This window comes from Lipotes vexillifer, unplaced genomic scaffold (assembly GCF_000442215.2).
Source record: "Lipotes vexillifer unplaced genomic scaffold, Lipotes_vexillifer_v1.1 scaffold395, whole genome shotgun sequence".
Lineage (NCBI taxonomy): Eukaryota > Metazoa > Chordata > Mammalia > Artiodactyla > Lipotidae > Lipotes > Lipotes vexillifer.
Genome location: NW_006797390.1, coordinates 9387028 through 9404395, shown reverse-complemented (window position 1 = coordinate 9404395; position 17368 = coordinate 9387028). Strand labels below are relative to the sequence as shown.

Sequence of the window (17368 nt, the reverse complement as noted above, 5' to 3'; positions counted from 1 at the left end):
GTACGCGGGCCTCTCACTGTTGTGGCCTCTCTCGTTGTGGAGCACAGGCTCCGGGCGCGCAGGCTCAGCGGCCATGGCTCACGGGCCCAGCCGCTCCGCGGCATGTGGGATCTTCCCCGACCGGGGCACGAACCCGTGTCCCCCGCATCAGCAGGCGGACTCTCAACCACTGCGCCACCAGGAAAGCCCCCAGATTTTTTTTTTTTTTTAACAAAAGAGAATTTTTTAACGCAAAGTATTAAATGATACCTAAATACGAGGTGGTTTTTTAATGAAATCGTATGTATATAGTTGTGTTCATAAAGATTAGGACAATAATCAAAAGCTCTACAACAGCAAGAAACATTAACAGCAAATCCATTCCCAGCAAAGATATTCCTCTGGTTGTCCAAAACCAGCCTTCTCGTCCTTTCCCTGGACGTTACTCTGGATCTGCGTTCCCTACGTGACCAGATCCCTGGATTTTATTTCATTTTCTGCGTGAAGCTATGTCCCTGCCGCTGCTTCGGGGTGGGAGGTCCTCCCGGGTGTCAGTCATCCCCGAGAAGCCTCACTCCGTGCAGAGTGGAGCCATGTTTTCTCATCGAGGTAGAGTTGGTTTACGATGTTGTGCTAATCTCTGCCGTACAGTGAAGTGATTCAGTTATATCTACGTGTATACACTCCTTTCATAGTCTTTTCCTTGACGGTTTATCCCAGCAGATTGGCTGTGATTCTCTGTGCTGTACATCAGCACCTTGGTGTTCATCCATCCCACGTCTAATAGTTTACAGCCACTAACCCCAAGCTCCCGGTCCCTCACCCCAACCCCTGACCCCAGCAAGCACAAGTCTGTGCTGGGCAGTTTTAATCTTGTCGAAGCAGGATCTGTTTGAGACTCTCAAGAGCCCCGCTGGGGTGTTGCCACCCTCGTGCGCTCGTGCCGCACTCGGGGCACCCGCGCGCCTCGCCCCCCCCGCCTCACGCTGTCGTGTCGCCCGCAGATCATCCAGCGGCAGCTGGAGCAGGTGGAGGAGAGGCAGCGGCAGCTGGAGGAGCGGGGCGTCGCCGTGGAGAAGGCGCTGCGCGGGGAGGCAGGTACCGGCTGCGCTCCCGGCGGACGGGGCTCCCCGGGGAAAGCCCACCCAGCCCCGCGGGGGGCTAGTACCGGTCCCGCCCCCGGCAGTCAGCTAGTCTCCTGCAGGATTCTCTCTCTGGTCCCCTCGTCACTGAGAGCTGGGGCTTCTGTTAAGCAAAGGGGGAGAAAGGCCCGTGCATCTGGGGCTGCCCTGCCCAGTCCCAGGGCTGGCCGCCCCCTCGGCCCACCACCTGCTGCTGACGCCCTGGGCCGCCTCTCTCCTCCCTCCTCCCCATCTTCTCCTCGAGAAGCCAGTGACTGGAACGGGGCAGGCTGTGCGCAAGGAACCATCACAGAACTGCTCGTGCAGGCCACCCCCGCCCCCCGCCCCAACGGGTGGACCAGGCTCTGTCCTGGAGGCTGGGCACTCAGGGCAGAGCCCAAGCAGAGCAAGACCCTGGGAAGTGGCTGTGAGGGCCATGTGCTGGTGACTGCCCTTCCTGGGGCAGAGCCATGGGGGCAGTGCAGTCACACCACTGTCCCCAGAGCCCGCGGGCGGGCCCAGCACGGTGGGGCTCGGAGAGCAGAGAGGTGCCGAGGGCCCAGGAGGCCCTCTTGGTTCAGGACCGTGAAACCACTGGACCAGCCCCAGCTGTAGCCCCAACCCAGGCACAAGTGATTCCTCCCTGCCTTCCCAGGTCCCCGAATCTGGAGCCTCCATCCCTTTGTAGAGAGCACGGGCCTCCAGGGTCAGCACTAGAGTCGTGGGACCAGGGATGAGGACAGGTGGTGACGTGGTTTTCCTTGGGAGCGGGGGTGGGTCCTCTGGGCTTTGGGCTGAGGGTAAACTGAAGGTGAATCAGGAAGAGGCAGCCACGAATGCGGCCTGTCGCTGCCTCTGATCTTGCTGGAAGACTGACCAGTGGTTGGCCTCCGAGTGAGCGGTTGGTGTCGGGATGCGTTCGTGGGGTTCTGGAGGACTGGGGTTCAGGCACAGAGGAGGTCTCCCGTCCTGACCCTTCACGGCCACGGAATGCAGCTAGCAGTGGACTCAGGGTGACCTTCAGGTGAAGACAGGACACGAGGCAGGAAGATGAGGCTGTGATGTCTTGTGCCTGATGCTGGACTCACTGTGCCACCAGATGAAATGTGAGAACTTGACTCGGGAGGCGAGCCAGCCCCTGTGCCCGGGAGCGGGGACTCAGGTTCACCCGGCAGGGCCCCCGCCCTGCGTGCCCTGACCCGGCCTCCTCTGTCAAACGTGACCACCTGGATGGAGCAGCCCTGCAAGCAGTGGGAACGGGGACCCGTGGGCCCTGCCATCTCTGCTCTCTCTTCTTGCAGAAGATGCCAGGAGGACCCTGGACCCTCAGATTCCTCCTGCCGAGGTGGAGAGGGGCCACAGTTCGCGTAAGTGCCCCTGTGCCCCACAGGGCTCTGAGGTCCAGATGCACACCCGGTGCTGATGGTTCCGCCTGGCATTCAGATGTCTGTCTGCTGCCCTGCGGTTTGTCCATGGCGGCCCCTCGGCATTTCCACAGCAGGCTGCATTCCTCAGTCTGCTGCCTGCCAAGGGGCCAGAGAAAAGGGACCACCGAAGATTGACCTGGGATTTTGCTGAAATTCCGCTTACTAGTTGTTTACATAATTACCTTTTTGTAAACACATACAACCAGAATTTCGTCTAAGTCAGTGGTTTTCAAACTTTTTTTTTAATCAGCAGCAGAACGCTTTTTTACAAGACAAATTATGAGTTCAAGTTTAACGCAAAAAAAAAAAAATTACTCTTAAATGTTAATAAACACTAATTTGAAAATGCAGGTTGCAGAGAGCTGCAGGGTTAATATCCTCCATGTCCAGTCCAGCCCTGGATGTAGGGTGGGCACCTGATGCGCAGAGGTGGGGGCAGGTCGTACACAGCCATGGGAATCTCAGGACATGCACAGTGAGAACGGTCTGGGTGTCTGCAGCTTAAAGTCGGAGTTGCTCTCTCAGTGGAATCACTACAGATCCAACTGCGGTTCAGATTCCTTATGAAGAAGAGATCAGATAAATGCTCCCAAACATACAGTGAACCCAGAACCAGGTGTGCTATGTGTTGTGGCACCTGGAGGACCACCCTGGTACCTGGAGGACCCCCCTGCACCTGGAGGACCACCTTGGCACCTGGAGGACCACCCTGGCACCTGGAGGACCCCCCTGCACCTGGAGGACCACCTTGGCACCTGGAGGACCACCCTGCACCTGGAGGACCACCCTGGCAGGACGCTCCGAGAGTGAGACTCTGCTAGCAGGCCAGGATTGAAGTTGATGAATGAAGTGTCATTTTCCCACGCGTCACAGGCAGGGCAGACACTCGCACACAGAGGGCAGAAGCCTGGTCCTGGGGCCTCACAGAAGCGAGTTTACCTGCAGCACAGATGAACATGTTGATGGGCTTCAGTGGGTTGCACATTGGCGGATCAAAGATTCGAACATGGTGTGTCCTGTTTAAGTTTTTTTTTTTTTTTTTAATTTGTTTTTTACTTTTGGCTGTGTTGGGTCTTCGTTGCTGGGTGCAGGCTTTCTGTAGTTGCGGCGAGTGGGGGCTACTCTTTGTTGCGGTGCGCGGGCTCCTCATTGCTGTGGCCTCTCTTGCGGAAACCCGGGCTCTAGGCGCGTAGCCTTCAGTAGTTGTGGCTCATGGGCTCTAGATCGCAGGCTCAGTAGTTGTGGCGCACGGGCTTAGTTGCTCCGCGGCATGTGGGATCTTCCCGGGCCAGGGATGGAACCTGTGTCCCCTGCATTGGCAGGAGGGTTCTTAACCACTGCACCACCAGGGAAGCCGTGTTTAAGTTTTTTGATGAGTTAAAAGTAGTTGTGAATCGGGTATTTGGGAGACCCCGGAACAGCACTTGAAGAGCCGGAAGCTTCCAGAGAGCAGGTTGAAACCACAGTTCTGGTCCAGAGTCTGCTAAGCTTCCCAGAACTTCTGTCCAAATACACGTCTCCTGTTTCAAAGACGGGCTGTGGTACCTCCGTTGGGAGATTCCCACAATGCATTTGGGAAACACTCGACACAGGAACCCCGTACTTCGCTTTTTCTCGTTTAAGCACATCACTTCCTAGGCTCCCTCTTGTCAGAAGCCCCTGGGGCTCTGTTCCCACCTGACAGAGGTCGTCTTTGAGGCTCAGCTGTGCCTTCTCTTGGGCTTCCGTGTCCCATGCCTCCTGCTAGTCTGCTTGCTCGCGGCCGAGCCTTTGAGAAGGCCACTCGGGCTGAGTAGTGCTGGTCAGCTCCTTCCCTGAACTGGCCATTCGGTCTCACCCCATGGGCTTTCTGAGGGGTCAGACTGGTGGCCTAGCTGCCTTCCAGAGAAGGCTCGCGTAGTTCTGAGTCTCACGTATATCCGCACCGCGAGTTTCGCTTCAGAGCCTTGGATAAGACCGAGACTCGTGAGGTTTCTGGTCTGGGGCAGCTGGGAAGCCCTCTTTGTCTCTGGAACCCACTGGATCAGCCTCAGTCTGCTTTCCGGTGTGTGTGTTTTGGAAGGAGGAGCCCTCGTGTGGAACCAGAGGCTGCCAGGATCAGCTGTCAGATTGTGAGTTGTGGAGGAAAGGGTAGCGAACCGCAGCTGACTCCACTCTGCGTGCGTTACGGTCCTGGGGGGCCGCCCTCGGTCACAGCACCTGTGTCAGGGTCCTGGAGTATGATGAACAAGAATACGTTGCCGCCCGTTGCCTGCTCTTAGCGGGGCTGGAGACCTTGGGGGCCTGAACGCAGAAGAAACAGGGCCTCCTTCATCTCAGACCGTCCAGCAGAAGTGCTTCCGCTTCTGGTGGGGTCGGTGTGGACAGGGCAAGCTGAGGGCTGGTTCCTGACACAGCTTTTTTAGGGTGTTCACGTTTCGCCTTCAGCCCCTCAGCCTGGGGCTTCTAATATTCAGAAATTAGGGTGGTTCGTAGCCTTTGATCTGCCCTTGAGTTTTTAAAAATCTTAGTTAGATGACGTTGAGTCCCAGCAGGATTCCCAACCAAGCCAAGGCTTCTGTCCTGGCTGATCGCTTTCTGTCAGTGCAGTCACCTGTGGTTTTCTGTGACCGCCCCTTGCACCCAGAGGTCTGTGGCTACAGTGTGCATGTGGGGGGGCGGGGGGGCACCTGCGGGGGACACATGCTTTCCAGCTGCCGCCTGTCCCCCTCCTGCTGCGTCTCTGGGTGTTTCTTACGCTTCACGCCGTTCATTGCTCGAGGCTCGGGGGGACCGGAGGGTTATCTGATGCAGTAACTCTCTTTACCGATTCCTTGTTGTAGACTATTGGGGAGAGTCTTATTACACTGACCTCATCGACTTGCGTCTGGGTGGTATGTATGCAGCCCTGTTGGTGAACTAACCCTGCTGATGCCCCCCTCCCCCGCACCTGCTCACAAACAGCAAGAAGTCATCCCGATAACCAGCAGATGGCAAAAGCACAGGCCCTTTTCCAGCTCAAAGGGAGCAATGCCCGACCCTCCCCCTGCCCGTATGTGCTCCAGGGGGAGACTTGAGATAGCTTTTGCTGCCCGGGGTTATTTTAATGTTTTATAAATAAAAGTTCACCTACCCCAGCCTGTCAACCTCAGATCTTCACTCTGGTCCCACTAATATCGTTGGGTTGTTTGACGGTAGGAACACACACGGCACACTCAACACGCACGGATACACACACACTCTACCATGACCTCCCCTCGAAGCACATCCCTCCCACTCCCCCCAGGAAGCTCACTGCCAACCACACTGGAGAACCAAACACACAGAGAGCTCAGCCTCCACTGTCTCCATCAGGGCGTGCTCGGGCCCCCCCTGAGAGGTCCAGGTGCCTGGGAGTGGTGTCACGGTGATTTCTGCCCAGATTCACCAGACTTGAGGCTGTGTTGACCGATGCCTCTGAGAATGTACCCCCCTCCTTGCTCTGTCCAGGGACATACTTTGCAGCTCTTTTCAACAAAGACAGGAAAAGTCCCAAGCAGTGGTCCTCCGTGTATGGCCCCTGGAGTGGCAGCATTGGCACCACCCCTTGGGGGCCTGTTAGAAGTGCAGGTTCTCAGGCCCCGCACCAGACCTTCTGAGTCAGGAACCCTGGAGGTGAGGCCTGGTTACCTGCTTTAACAAACCTTCCAGGCCGTTCTCATGCCTTCTAAAGTGGAACCGCCATCTCAAAGGAACTCAGTGTGTTTGTCGTCTTGCATACAAAGCTCACCATTTGTGTCGGATCAGAGAAACAGCCAAGGCCTGAGTCTCACCTCTAGACCTTGGGCACCTTTCCTCCTGGAAGGCTCCCCTCGTATCAGGAGCCGAGGTTCCCGGGGCCCAGCGCCTTCTTGGAGTCCTGCGTCCTGGGTCAGGCGGTCTGATCTCTTCATCTCCCCATGCAGGCTCCATGCCTGAAAGTGGTCTTGAAACAGACGAGGGGGCAAAGGTCACTGTCTCTCATATTTTACTGTAATCCCATCCTTTTGAGAGAGTCACTTCTTGGCCCATTCATTTAAAAACCAAAGCATGATTCTGATTGCGACTCAAGACAGAGCCCTGGTCTTAGAGGGGCTCCACCAGTAAGGAGGCTCCCAGCCTCCCGGCCTCCTTGCGGGTGGGCTGTCGCTGGCCTCTGCTCTGCTTTCTCACCCCGTTGTCCACGGGTTCGCCCCTCTGCATGGCCCTCCAGGGCCCCGAGCTTCTGGTGTCAGGCGCTGCCACCTCGTGGCCGTTGCTGCTGTAAAAGGGCTGATGCTTACACCCCAACTAACAGACCCCACCCCTGACTAACGTCCTGGGCTCCCTTCCCGCCGCTTCCCGACACCCCTGGGCAACGTTTATGTCGATTCCAAACGAATGTGAGGAGTATTTTTTTGTTTAATTCAGAATCTGCTGGGAAGAACTATCGAACCCGTTTCTTTAAAATTACGTTCACCCTCTTCCCTCCCAGCTCGAATCTGTTGCCACACTGATTGCCTCATGTGGCTAGTTTTGTTTTCTTTGCTCCTGTTGGCTTGAGTGATAAGATGTTGGCTGTTTCCATTTCTATGTCCCTGGACTTCAGCTTCTAGCCTTCTGGGTTTAGAATTCCCACAAATTCCAGGGGAAAATGAAATAAATAGAAAAAGGAACTCAGCGTATCTCTGAATTATGAACGCCTGCATTAAACACCTTATGACCCCTGCTGCCCGATTCGCTTCCTGCTCTGTCAGTTCCCTGTGATTTCTGTGTCAAGTCCAGCCTCGGTGGGCTCTGCTCAGCACGCAGAGGCTGCTGCCCGCCCACAGGGTCTGGGAAGAGAACAGGTGCCGGAAGCAGAGCCCCCTTTGCAGTTCCTGATGGTGCTTCCTTCTTACAGCGCTTGGTAATCTCACTATTTGGGGAAATTCTACCCTTTTGGAATTTGGAGCCCGAAGTGTAGAATCTGATTGTTTCTCTACCGTTGCATCCCCAAAGAGCCACAGGGAAACCCAGCACCAACCACCTTACTGCCTGCGTGGGTAAGAGGAGGCCAGCCTCCAGATCCCTGCCCGGCCTCTGCCCACCACACAGACGTGCTTCCGAGGGGTCTTACAGTGGCTCTCAGCTAACCTTTAAAGTCACCGAACCTGTTAAAAGCGTCTTTCTGAGCCACAGAGTATAAAGATCCCCTTTTCACAAAGCTGAATCTTGTGATTTCAAAGGACCCATTAAAGGACAGAGGCAGCGTCCTGCCTGCCCAGCCACCAGTCTTGCTGCACTAGACCAAGGTAGGCGACTGGACATCTTCAGATAAAAACATCTCTTCTGGAGAACTTTAAATTAGAGATATATACACCTGGGGACTTCCCTGGCAGTCCATTGGTTAAGACTCTGTGCTTCCAATGCAGGGGGCTTGGGTTTGATCCCTGGTCGGGGAGCTAAGATCCCCCATGCAGCATGGTGTGACCAAAAAAAAAAAAAAAATCAAATGAAATACATAAACCTGATTTCTAGTTTTCAAAGACCTCACCTCGTGATTTGTATGTCTCAAGGGAAAATTGAAAGAACACGAGTGGTTTAGAAACGTAGTGTAAAGGACTGGGGAGGGGCTTTCATTGTTGCTGTGAGTTGTGGTGGGAAGGCAGGGAAGCACGTCCCACCTGCCCACTCCCCCTTCCGAGCCTGCCTGTGCTGTTTGCCCCCCTTAGTTGATGCTGGCAGATTTTTGGCTGGTCTGTTCGGTTTGAGCATTAGCCTGGCTCTGGTTTTGCTTTAGGAACTTTAAATCCTTGAGATCCCCCAGCATTCCTGTGTGTGTGCGTGTCCCAGCCTGTGTGTGTACACGTGTGTGTGTGTGTGTGTGTGTGTGTGTGTGTGTGTGTGTGTTGGATCTCAGTTTTCACATGCATTTTTTTTTCCCTTCGTTTCTCCCCAGTCTAGAGGTTTGTTCCATACTGAGTTTTCCTAACAAGGTATCTCCCCAGCTCTCTGTCGGCCGGGCCTGCCAGGCAGACCCTTCCACCCTGTCAGATGCTGCATGCCGCCCTACGGCTTGCAAACCAGCCACTCTGTCTCCAGCTACCCTGATGTTTCCTGTAGTGGGGTGATTGGGTGGGAGGGAGGATACAGTGCTGCAGGCAAAGCCTTTATGAGGAAGCAGGGGAGATGGAAATATATAGAAAGAACAAGTGGAGGGGTGTTGCCGCAGGACTGGTCGTGGCTGCCCACTGTTCCACAGCCTGCAGGGTCCTGGACCGGCCCCGGGCCACCAGAGAGGCAAGGCAGTCGCTGGAGAGCACCCGACCTGGCTTCAGGCCCGCTTCACCGTGTCCCCAGCCTGGCCACTCGCCTTCTCTGGGCCTCTCCGTTAGGCGGGGCTCAGGCGGCTTGGTGGCCCTTCCAGGTCTGGCACCCGAGTGGGCTCTGTGTGTGACCCCTGTCCTCCAAGCTGCGTCCTTTTGTTGGGTTTGCCTGGAGCCTCTGTCGGTCCTCTAGGAAGGGCCCTCTGTGCTGGGAACGGGAGAGACCCACCCACTAGGGTGGGTCCTAGTCGGGCTGCGCACCTCAAACCCTCTGAGCCTCCAGTCCCTCCTTTGACGGCAGAGCTGCCGTGCCTGTCTGGCTGGGCAGCCCCCGGGGCCAGTGCAGGGGCCAGAGGAGGCCACACAGGTGCCCGTGGTTTGAATTCTGACGCACTGCCACGCCCACGTCACGCGTCCGTCTGGAATCCATGAGACGTGCCTGGCTGCACGATGATAATCTGCAGCTTTTCAAATTCAGTGGCATGTGTCGCTTGACCCGAAGTTGGGGAGGGTGGGTGCTGACGGCCACCCTGCAAGGCCGCACCTGGCACGCGGGCTCTGGGTGCTCTGGGTGGCAGCTGGGGTCAGAGTGAGTGATGCACATGGACAGGAACCCATCTCCCCGATGTTATACAGAAACTAATGTCAACGACTTCTATTTGCCATGAGTGTGACGACCTCTCTGCCCTTACAGCTGGTGAACCAAACCTGTGTCTCTCATGTCTCCAAATGAGGCAAGAGACTAGCTCCAAACCAGCGTCTCTGTGTCTCCCTTGCATGCTCGTTTCAGGTTCAGGTCTGGGGTGGAGCTCCCCTTGTTTGGCTGGGTTTTTCCTTCAGTTTCTTCTTTTTAAAGCAGTATTTATTGGGTGTTTTTTCTGATTGTAAAGTATACATTATGGAAATATCAGAGCGTGCAGGAAGGCTAAAGAAGAGAGTCACCACCCGCCCTTCGGGCCTCTAGCCATTGCACGTCTGCTCTGCCTGTTGTCACGAGGGTGCTGCTTTCCTAATTTCTGTCCTGAGTCCTGTTCTGTGATCTCATGCCGTATTCTGTGCTGGAAGGGCTTCTGAGGACGTGCTCTACGTAAAAGGGGCTGAATGCTGCGTTTTGTGATGTCTAGAAGGGGAAGCACATTCTTACCTGTGCTGCCGGCACGTGCTTCTTTGTTTCGGATGCGTGTGGCTGTGTGTCGTGTTCCTGTCCTTTGCTAACAAGCAGGGATGCTGTTCCACTTTCACTGCAGCCTGTTTGCATTTAACATCTATCCCAGGAAGCGTCAGAGGTGGGGACCCTGTAGTTTGTGGGCATATCCAGGTGTCCTGAGCACCAGCCTTTAGACAGAGAAGGTTGGATGTAGATGATTGATAAGTTGGGGGTGTTTGTAAGAAAGGAGGGCTCGCGCCTGCCCCAGTGACCAGCTGGTCACGCTACTCGGAACTCTGGACGTGATTGCTGCACACGTACCACACACACACAAACACACACAGCTTCTGCACACCCACCCCCACACACATCCACTGCACACCCACCTCACACACACAGCCTCTGCACACCCACCACACACACAGCCTCTGCACACACACAGCCTCTGAACACACACACACACAGCCTCTGCACACCCACCTCACACACACAGCCTCTGCACACCCACACACAGCCTCTGCACACCCACCACACACACAGCCTCTGGCCTTAGTCGTGAATTTTCACCCAATATCAGATTCATGCACAAAGCCCTCCCACCACACAGCCTCTGCATACCCACCTCACACACAGCCTCTGCACACCCACCACACACACAGCCTTTGCACACCCACCCCCACACACATCCACTGCACACCCACCTCACACACACAGCCTCTGAACACACACACACAGCCTCTCTGCACACCCACCACACACACAGCCTCTGCACACCCACCTCACACAAGCCTCTGCACACCCCACACACACAGCCTTTGCACACCCACACACACATCCACTGCACACCCACCTCACACACACAGCCTCTGCACACACACACAGCCTCTGAACACACACACAGCCTCTGCACACCCACCACACACACAGCCTTTGCACACCCACCACACAGCCTCTGCACGCCCACACACACAGCCTCTGCACACCCACGTCACAGCCTTTGCACACCCACCCCCACACACATCCACTGCACACCCACCTCACACACACAGCCTCTGAACACACACACACAGCCTCTGCACACCCACCTCACACACAGCCTCTGCACACCCACCACACACACAGCCTCTGGCCTTAGTCGTGAATTTTCACCCAATATCAGATTCATGCACAAAGCCCTGTGGAGAACACAGAGAAGAGTTTAAAAGAAAGAGAAAACATGGCAGTTGCACTCATCCCGTCACAAATAAAGGGCCTCTCAACCAACACGTGGCTGCTTGGCCCTTGTGTTCACCTAAACAGGCTTGTTTCTACTGGTCCAGGCCCTGCCTACCACGTGGGGCCATGGCTCCTGCGTGTGCCCTGTGGTTCTGTGATGGTCCCTTGCTGACGGTCCCCGCTCCTGAGAGCCCCAGGCCCCGAGTCTAGAGATGTCCTCTGCACGACTTCCCAGCTTTGTTTCTGTTTTTGGCGTGTCCTGTCGTGCAGTCCGCAGTGTGACAGCGTCCCCAGCTGTGGTGTCGACCCTCTGCGGAGAGGGAAGGGGCAGAGGAAGAGGGGCGATTGGCTCTCGCTGGCTGTGGGGGGACAGAGGTTCGGGCGGTGGGGACCGCCTCCGTGGGGACGCGCTGGACCAACGAGCCCTGGCTCAGAATCAGAGCATCACAGGTGTCGGCCCTGGAGGCCCATCAAAATCTGGGCACTGCCTCCGTGGCAGGGAGCTCCTCTATGGGTTCAGTGCCCAGAGAGCCCCCCAGCCCTTAGATTCACCCACGTGGTAACGCCTGAGAACTCTCACTCGGGCCTGGCTGCTCCACGGCAGCGGGCAGGCCTGCTGGCACTTTGTATGTTTTCACGGAGGGATCCCCAAACCCAAAAGGCCCCCAGATTGTCATCCCCAGCTCTCCCGCCCACCCGGCAGGACCACAGGAGGAGGGACCCCGCCCTCCCCAGGACCGGGGCTGTTCCCGCTCAGTCTCTGTGCTGGATACAGGACTGAATTCATTTGTAGACGTGTTTCCCTCGCTTCTGCTTTTCCATTTCTTGTATTTTTTCTTTTCCTCCTGTTGTTCCTTTCTCACTTCGTTTGCTTTCTGTCCTCTGCTTGTTCTCACTTCTCCTCTCCCTCCCCCTCCACTTCCACCTCCCCCTCCTCTCTGTCCGTCTCGCCTCGTCCTCCTTGTTTGGCCCTTTTTGAAGTTGAGCCCAGTGGCGGGACTCCACGACGTAGACCTCTCTCCTTCTGCCCTTGCTGTGTCCAGGAAGGTAAAGTAAACCCCGACCTCCTCCCCACCGCCGCTGGGGGGCCGTAGCAACACTAGTCAAACAGGGACCCGAAACCCAGCTCTTTCTCCTTCTTCTGGTACCTGGTAGCCCTGTTACAAACCCCTGAGTATGTGGCAGAGTCCCTTACAAGGCACAGTATCCCTTCGACTGTCTCGGGGGGCTGGGGGGTGGGTGCAGGCAGGGAGCAGGTCCAGGTCTGGGGGCCTCAGGCTGCAGGCATCCACGGTTCCAGGCCACCACTCGTGGTCGGGCCTTTCAGCCTCCAGTCCCGCAGATAGAGGGACCGGGACGTGGGTGAGGAGCCCTGCCCCGTGTGGCAGCGATTTATGCTGGTGAAGTCGAGGAATACTGTCCTTACAAAGACTGTTCTGCACAGATGCCCCAGTTCCTTCCAAACCACTAAAAGCAGACTTCTCTGCCCTGTGTCTTGCTGAGTGTGTGTGTTTTAAGTTTGTCTGGTTTGCAGTCCCTTGTGGTGGTGATTGTCGTTGACAAGGCATGCGGGCGGGGCCGGGGAGTGTGACCACGGCTAACCCGCTAACCTTCCTCTGCTCTCCCCGGCGCTCGCTCACCGCTGACCGCCACCAGCTGCGTCCACCTTGGCCGTCCCTCCGGAGCTGGCTCGAGCGCTTCAGGAGGCATCCTGGCGCCCAGAGAGCTTACCTGCTCCGGGCCCCGTGCTCCCCGTACGCCCCGCGGGTGCCCTGTGCAGAGCCGCTCAGGAAGGAACGCGCGGAGCTGGATGGGGGCCTGCCGGGCGGTCGGGAGTGCTCTGGCCCCGGCGCCCAGCACGCACTCCGCAGCGGCCAGGACTCAGGACAGCGCAGTGCAGACACGGCCCCTGCCCTCGCGTGTGGTGGGAGGTTGGGGTCCCTGAGAGCCACCCCGTGTGTTCCTGGGCTTGGTTTTACTGGGAGAGGACTTCCGACCAGTGACCCATAAAGCAGAGGCACTTGGAGAGACCTCCCCGTCCCGGCCTCCTCTTAGCCCAGCCGTGGGTGGACTTGTGGGGCCCATGAACACCTGGAGTCCTTGGCAGAGATATCGGATGTGTTCACGTGCAGTTTTCCAGGAAGAGAGTCCCCAAGTTTCCTGAGACTGTCGAGTGGCTTGTAATCTGAAAACAGCGAAGAGCCACCACAGTCGGGCTTCTGCGTCTGGACAGGACCCACTACGGCCGTGGGCCTCCTTGTGTCTCCTCCGTGGGGTGTGGCTCCTTGGAAGGGTCTTCCTTCCCTCCTGCTGCGGCTGAGCCCAAGGGGGTCAGGCCGCTCCTGGTGGAGACGGGTGTCAGCTGAGTAGGGTGCAGGCAGCCGAGTGTGGGTGGCACCAGCCCCAGGAGCTGCTGCTGGGCTTGGATCAGAGCGGGGGGGAGCCTGCGGTCTCCCTGCCCTGGTGAGAGTCCCCACGCCTCCCAGGGACGTACTGCGTCTGCCGTGCAGGGGTCGCGGCAGCATCCGTCAGGAAGCCGCAAGTTGAGAGGCACCTCCCTGGTCAGGATATCGGAAACGAGGAGGCCTCGGGGCAGTGACCCTGTGGAGGTGCCGTAGTGAGTGTCCCCGGAAAGGAGGGCCGAGTACCCTCCCTTTTAATCTCCACTTGCCTCTTCATTAGACTGGCCTCAGAGCAGACCTACTACCTAGCAAGTACCAAATACGTGCTAGATGAATGAAAAAGAGAAAAAAGGAGGGCAGAGCACCGAAAACATGCCAAGGGAAAGCAAGCGGCCGAGTAGGAGAGGTCCAGGCGAGCTGCCTCCAGTGGCTGGGGCGTGAGGCCGGCCGGAGGGACAGAGGAAGGCGCAGGCTGGGGACCCTTGTGGGTGGGCGTCCTCGTGGCCGAAGGCAGGCTGGGCCTGGCCCGGGAGCGTCGGGCAGCGCCCTGCTGGGCCCTCTGCACACTCGCCCCGTTGCCGCGTCCGGCTGGGGACAGCGGCACGGCCTGCCCGACACAGCCTCTCTCGGCAGGCATGGGCAAGAAGGACGACCCCAGGCTGATGCGGGAGTGGTTCCGGCTGGTGCAGGAGAAGAACGCCGTGGTGCGCTATGAGTCGGAGCTGATGATCTTGTGAGTGGCCTCGGGTCGGGGGAGCCGAGGTGGGACGTGGGCGCAGGGCCCGTCGCAGCCGGAGCTTAGCCCCCTCCCAGCTTAGGGGCCGCGGAGCCGCGCCACGCCCCACCAGTCACTGGCTCGTTTCCCCCCCCGAATCCCCGGAAACCCCAGCGCCCGGGAGCTGGAGCTGGAGGACCGGCAGAGCCGCCTGCAGCAGGAGCTCCGTGAGCGGATGGCCATGGAAGGTAGGAGGGCCGGGGAGGCGGGCGCGGGCCTGCCCCCGGCGCTGGGGCTCACGTGCTTGGCTTTGCCCAGATCACCTGAAGACGGAGGAGGAGCTGTCGGAGGAGAAGAGGGTCCTGAACGAGATGCTGGGGGTGGTGGAGCGGAGGGACGCCCTGGTGGCCCTGCTGGAGGAGCAGCGGCTGCGGGAGGAGCGGGAGGACAAGGACCTGCAGGCCGCCGTGCTGTCCAAGGGCTTCAGCCTGAACTGGTCCTGAGCGCCGCCCAGCCCGGGCCGCGCTGGGCACCGTGCGGCCTGGGCTGGCTGCTCCCAGACCACCCGGATGCGAGGTCGCAGTGGGCCTGCTGCCTCCTGGGAGTTTGCACTCGGACCTCCTCGTGGCTCCGAGAAGCGGTCGGGTGCCGAGCCGTGGGAGCCCCAGTGAAGACGGTGGTCCAGCAGCGCAGCCCCCTCGAAGAGGCCTCCCCGCCCTCCTGCTTCGGAGACGGGGAACGCGGATCCCGGGGGCGCGAGGGACGTGGCCCCATCCTGGTCCCCGGGCCCAGGGGGCCAGCGCAGACTCCATCCAGGGCTGAGGAGGCCCGCCCCACGGCCCAGTGCCACACTCCAGGCCTCTCCTGGCTGTGGCCTGAGGCCTGAGGCTGCTGCACTTGCTTTTAATTCACAACACTGGAAGATACTGACTTTGGGGTCGGGCAGAGACCCTCTTCTGGCCCCGCCACAGGCCTGCGGCCTTGTCACGGGCTCCTCGTGGCGGGCAGGAGGCCTCACCTCGTTCCCGGGCTTGCCCCGAACGAAGCTGACAGCCTGGGAGGCATGGCCTCTGTGTCAGTTGACTTACTTTTTTAATACTTGAAAAGAAGCAACTTCACTTTTATATCTTTACCAGGACACTGATTGCCTGGCACCTGGGTAGGGGCGTGGAGGTGGGTCCCAGCTGACCGCGCTGTCACTCCATTCATTACTCTTTCACCGTGGGGCTGACCTGAGCCCTCAGGTCAGCAAGACCCCCGTGTGGGCCCCGGCATGCAGTGCCCGTCCTCCTGTGCCTGGCTCCGGGCGTCCGTGTCTACATCGCTCGCTTGTCAAGGATGCGTTTGAGCTGCTGGAGGCCACGCCATGAGGCACAGATGCCTCTTGGCCTCCCTGTTGGAATCCTGGCTCTGCAGAACCCATTTTTCCTCCGTTTTGGTGCCGAGATCTCACCTCCCACAGCATGTTTGTTAAAGAAAGTTTTAGGCCGGCTGCACCAGCGTGTGGGACCCTGCTCAGCGAGGCCCAGATCCAGCCAGCTGGAGCTGCAGTGACGGCACACTGGGGGACTCCAGTTGGGGTCACACACACACACACACACACACACACACACACACACACACACGAGCTCCAGCCCAGCTCCAGCCCAGCGCCTCTTCGTGGGGAGGCACTGGACAGGAAGAACCGTGGAGCCAGCTCGTGCTGTGGCTCAGCCAGAGGCCGGCAGTGTCCACCCTGCAGAGCCACTGTTAGACTCTGCAGGGGCCGTGCTCATCCACAGAGGAGCGAGGGCAGCGCCAGGCCAGTCCCGAGGCCCTCCAGCCGACTCCTGGTGGAGCGGGACCGTGTGCAGGGAAGAGAGGCCTCAGGGCAGGACAGGGGGTGTCCCTGGGGAACCACATCGTGCCTCAACTTGAACAGTCATTCTCACTGCAAAGGAGCAAAGAACTGTCTTCTTCAGTCTGTCCCAGAGCTGCCGTCTGGAATCCAGGGCACGCGCTGCTGCAGCCCTCGCGGCTCTGACCTTCACCTCTTGCTTGATGAGGTAGAGCCTCCATTTCGATTCTCGTTTCTTAAAAGGGGGAGCGGAGGGTGTTCTAGATCCCATCCTTAAATCCCAGCCTTCCAATAAAATGGGGCTTGGGACAGGATTCATCGCCTGTGCGGCCTTTGCCTACCCTTCCCACCCACCGCCCCGGTGCACCGCAACTGCCAGGCCCGTCCCTCGAGCTTCTGCCCACCCAGGACGAGGACAAGTTTACAGAGTGGCCAGGAGGGACACGACACCCGCCCCTGCGGAAGCACACTGTGCCTGCAGGAACGAGGACGGCCTGGAGGCTGCAGAGAAGCTCGGAAATGCTCCCCCACTCCCTCCCGCAGGGCTGAGACTTCAGGTTCTAGCAGAGCACTTTTCCTGAAAGCTCCCGTTTTATAACCACTAGTTTGCAGGTTGTTGTAGTGCCCTGCTGACGGGCTGCATGCAGTGTTTCCCAACTCTGGAAATGCACTCAGCTCCTGTCAAGTCCCCTTGGGCAGCAGGAAATCTCTCTCTCTGAAATGCCACGGCGTGAGCAAGCCCAAGCCCGAGGCCCGTGCAGAGACAGCGGGTTCAGCTCCAGCAGGGGCATGGCGGCAGCGCACCTCGCCTCAGTCTGAGGCCACCAGCGGCTCCACCTGGGGGTCCAGTCCTGCTCAGATGGCGTCTTCTGGCCTTTGCCCCGGGAGCTGTCCTCCAGCTGCTCTGACCAGCAATGATAGACTATCCGCTATCTTTTCAAAGAGCAAATTTTTTTCAGTGGGGCAGAAAGTGGAGAGAGTTTAAAGAAAATTTTAAAGGTGGTAACAACGGATCTACAAAGGGGAATGGGCCATCTTATGCGCAATAAAAGTTTTTAAAACAAGTACAGAGTGTATTCTTGGCATGAGCCAGGGCACGCTCTTCGGTGGGTTGGTGTCCACACACGGTGGCACCTGTCAGTGTGTGTATGGGTTTGAAGAATACAACCTTTGTGCTTTCTCAGCCGACTTTATTTTTGTCTATGTTGTCCTGGTCTGGCCACCTGCTGACACCCCTAGAG

The 17368-nt window shown here is 58.0% G+C and overlaps 1 protein-coding gene across 1 annotated transcript in view; it reads left to right on the top strand.

Moving 5' to 3' along the window:
• The window catches only part of MICAL3 (microtubule associated monooxygenase, calponin and LIM domain containing 3), a 99105-nt gene extending 84312 nt beyond the window's left edge, over nucleotides 1-14793 (top strand). The window contains exons 29-32 of the mRNA XM_007469489.1: nucleotides 984-1077; nucleotides 14209-14308; nucleotides 14465-14538; nucleotides 14609-14793. Of these exons, the coding sequence (XP_007469551.1) occupies nucleotides 984-1077; nucleotides 14209-14308; nucleotides 14465-14538; nucleotides 14609-14793 (453 nt within the window). The remainder of the gene's footprint in view (nucleotides 1-983; nucleotides 1078-14208; nucleotides 14309-14464; nucleotides 14539-14608) is intronic.
• Nucleotides 14794-17368: the final 2575 nt, after the last annotated feature.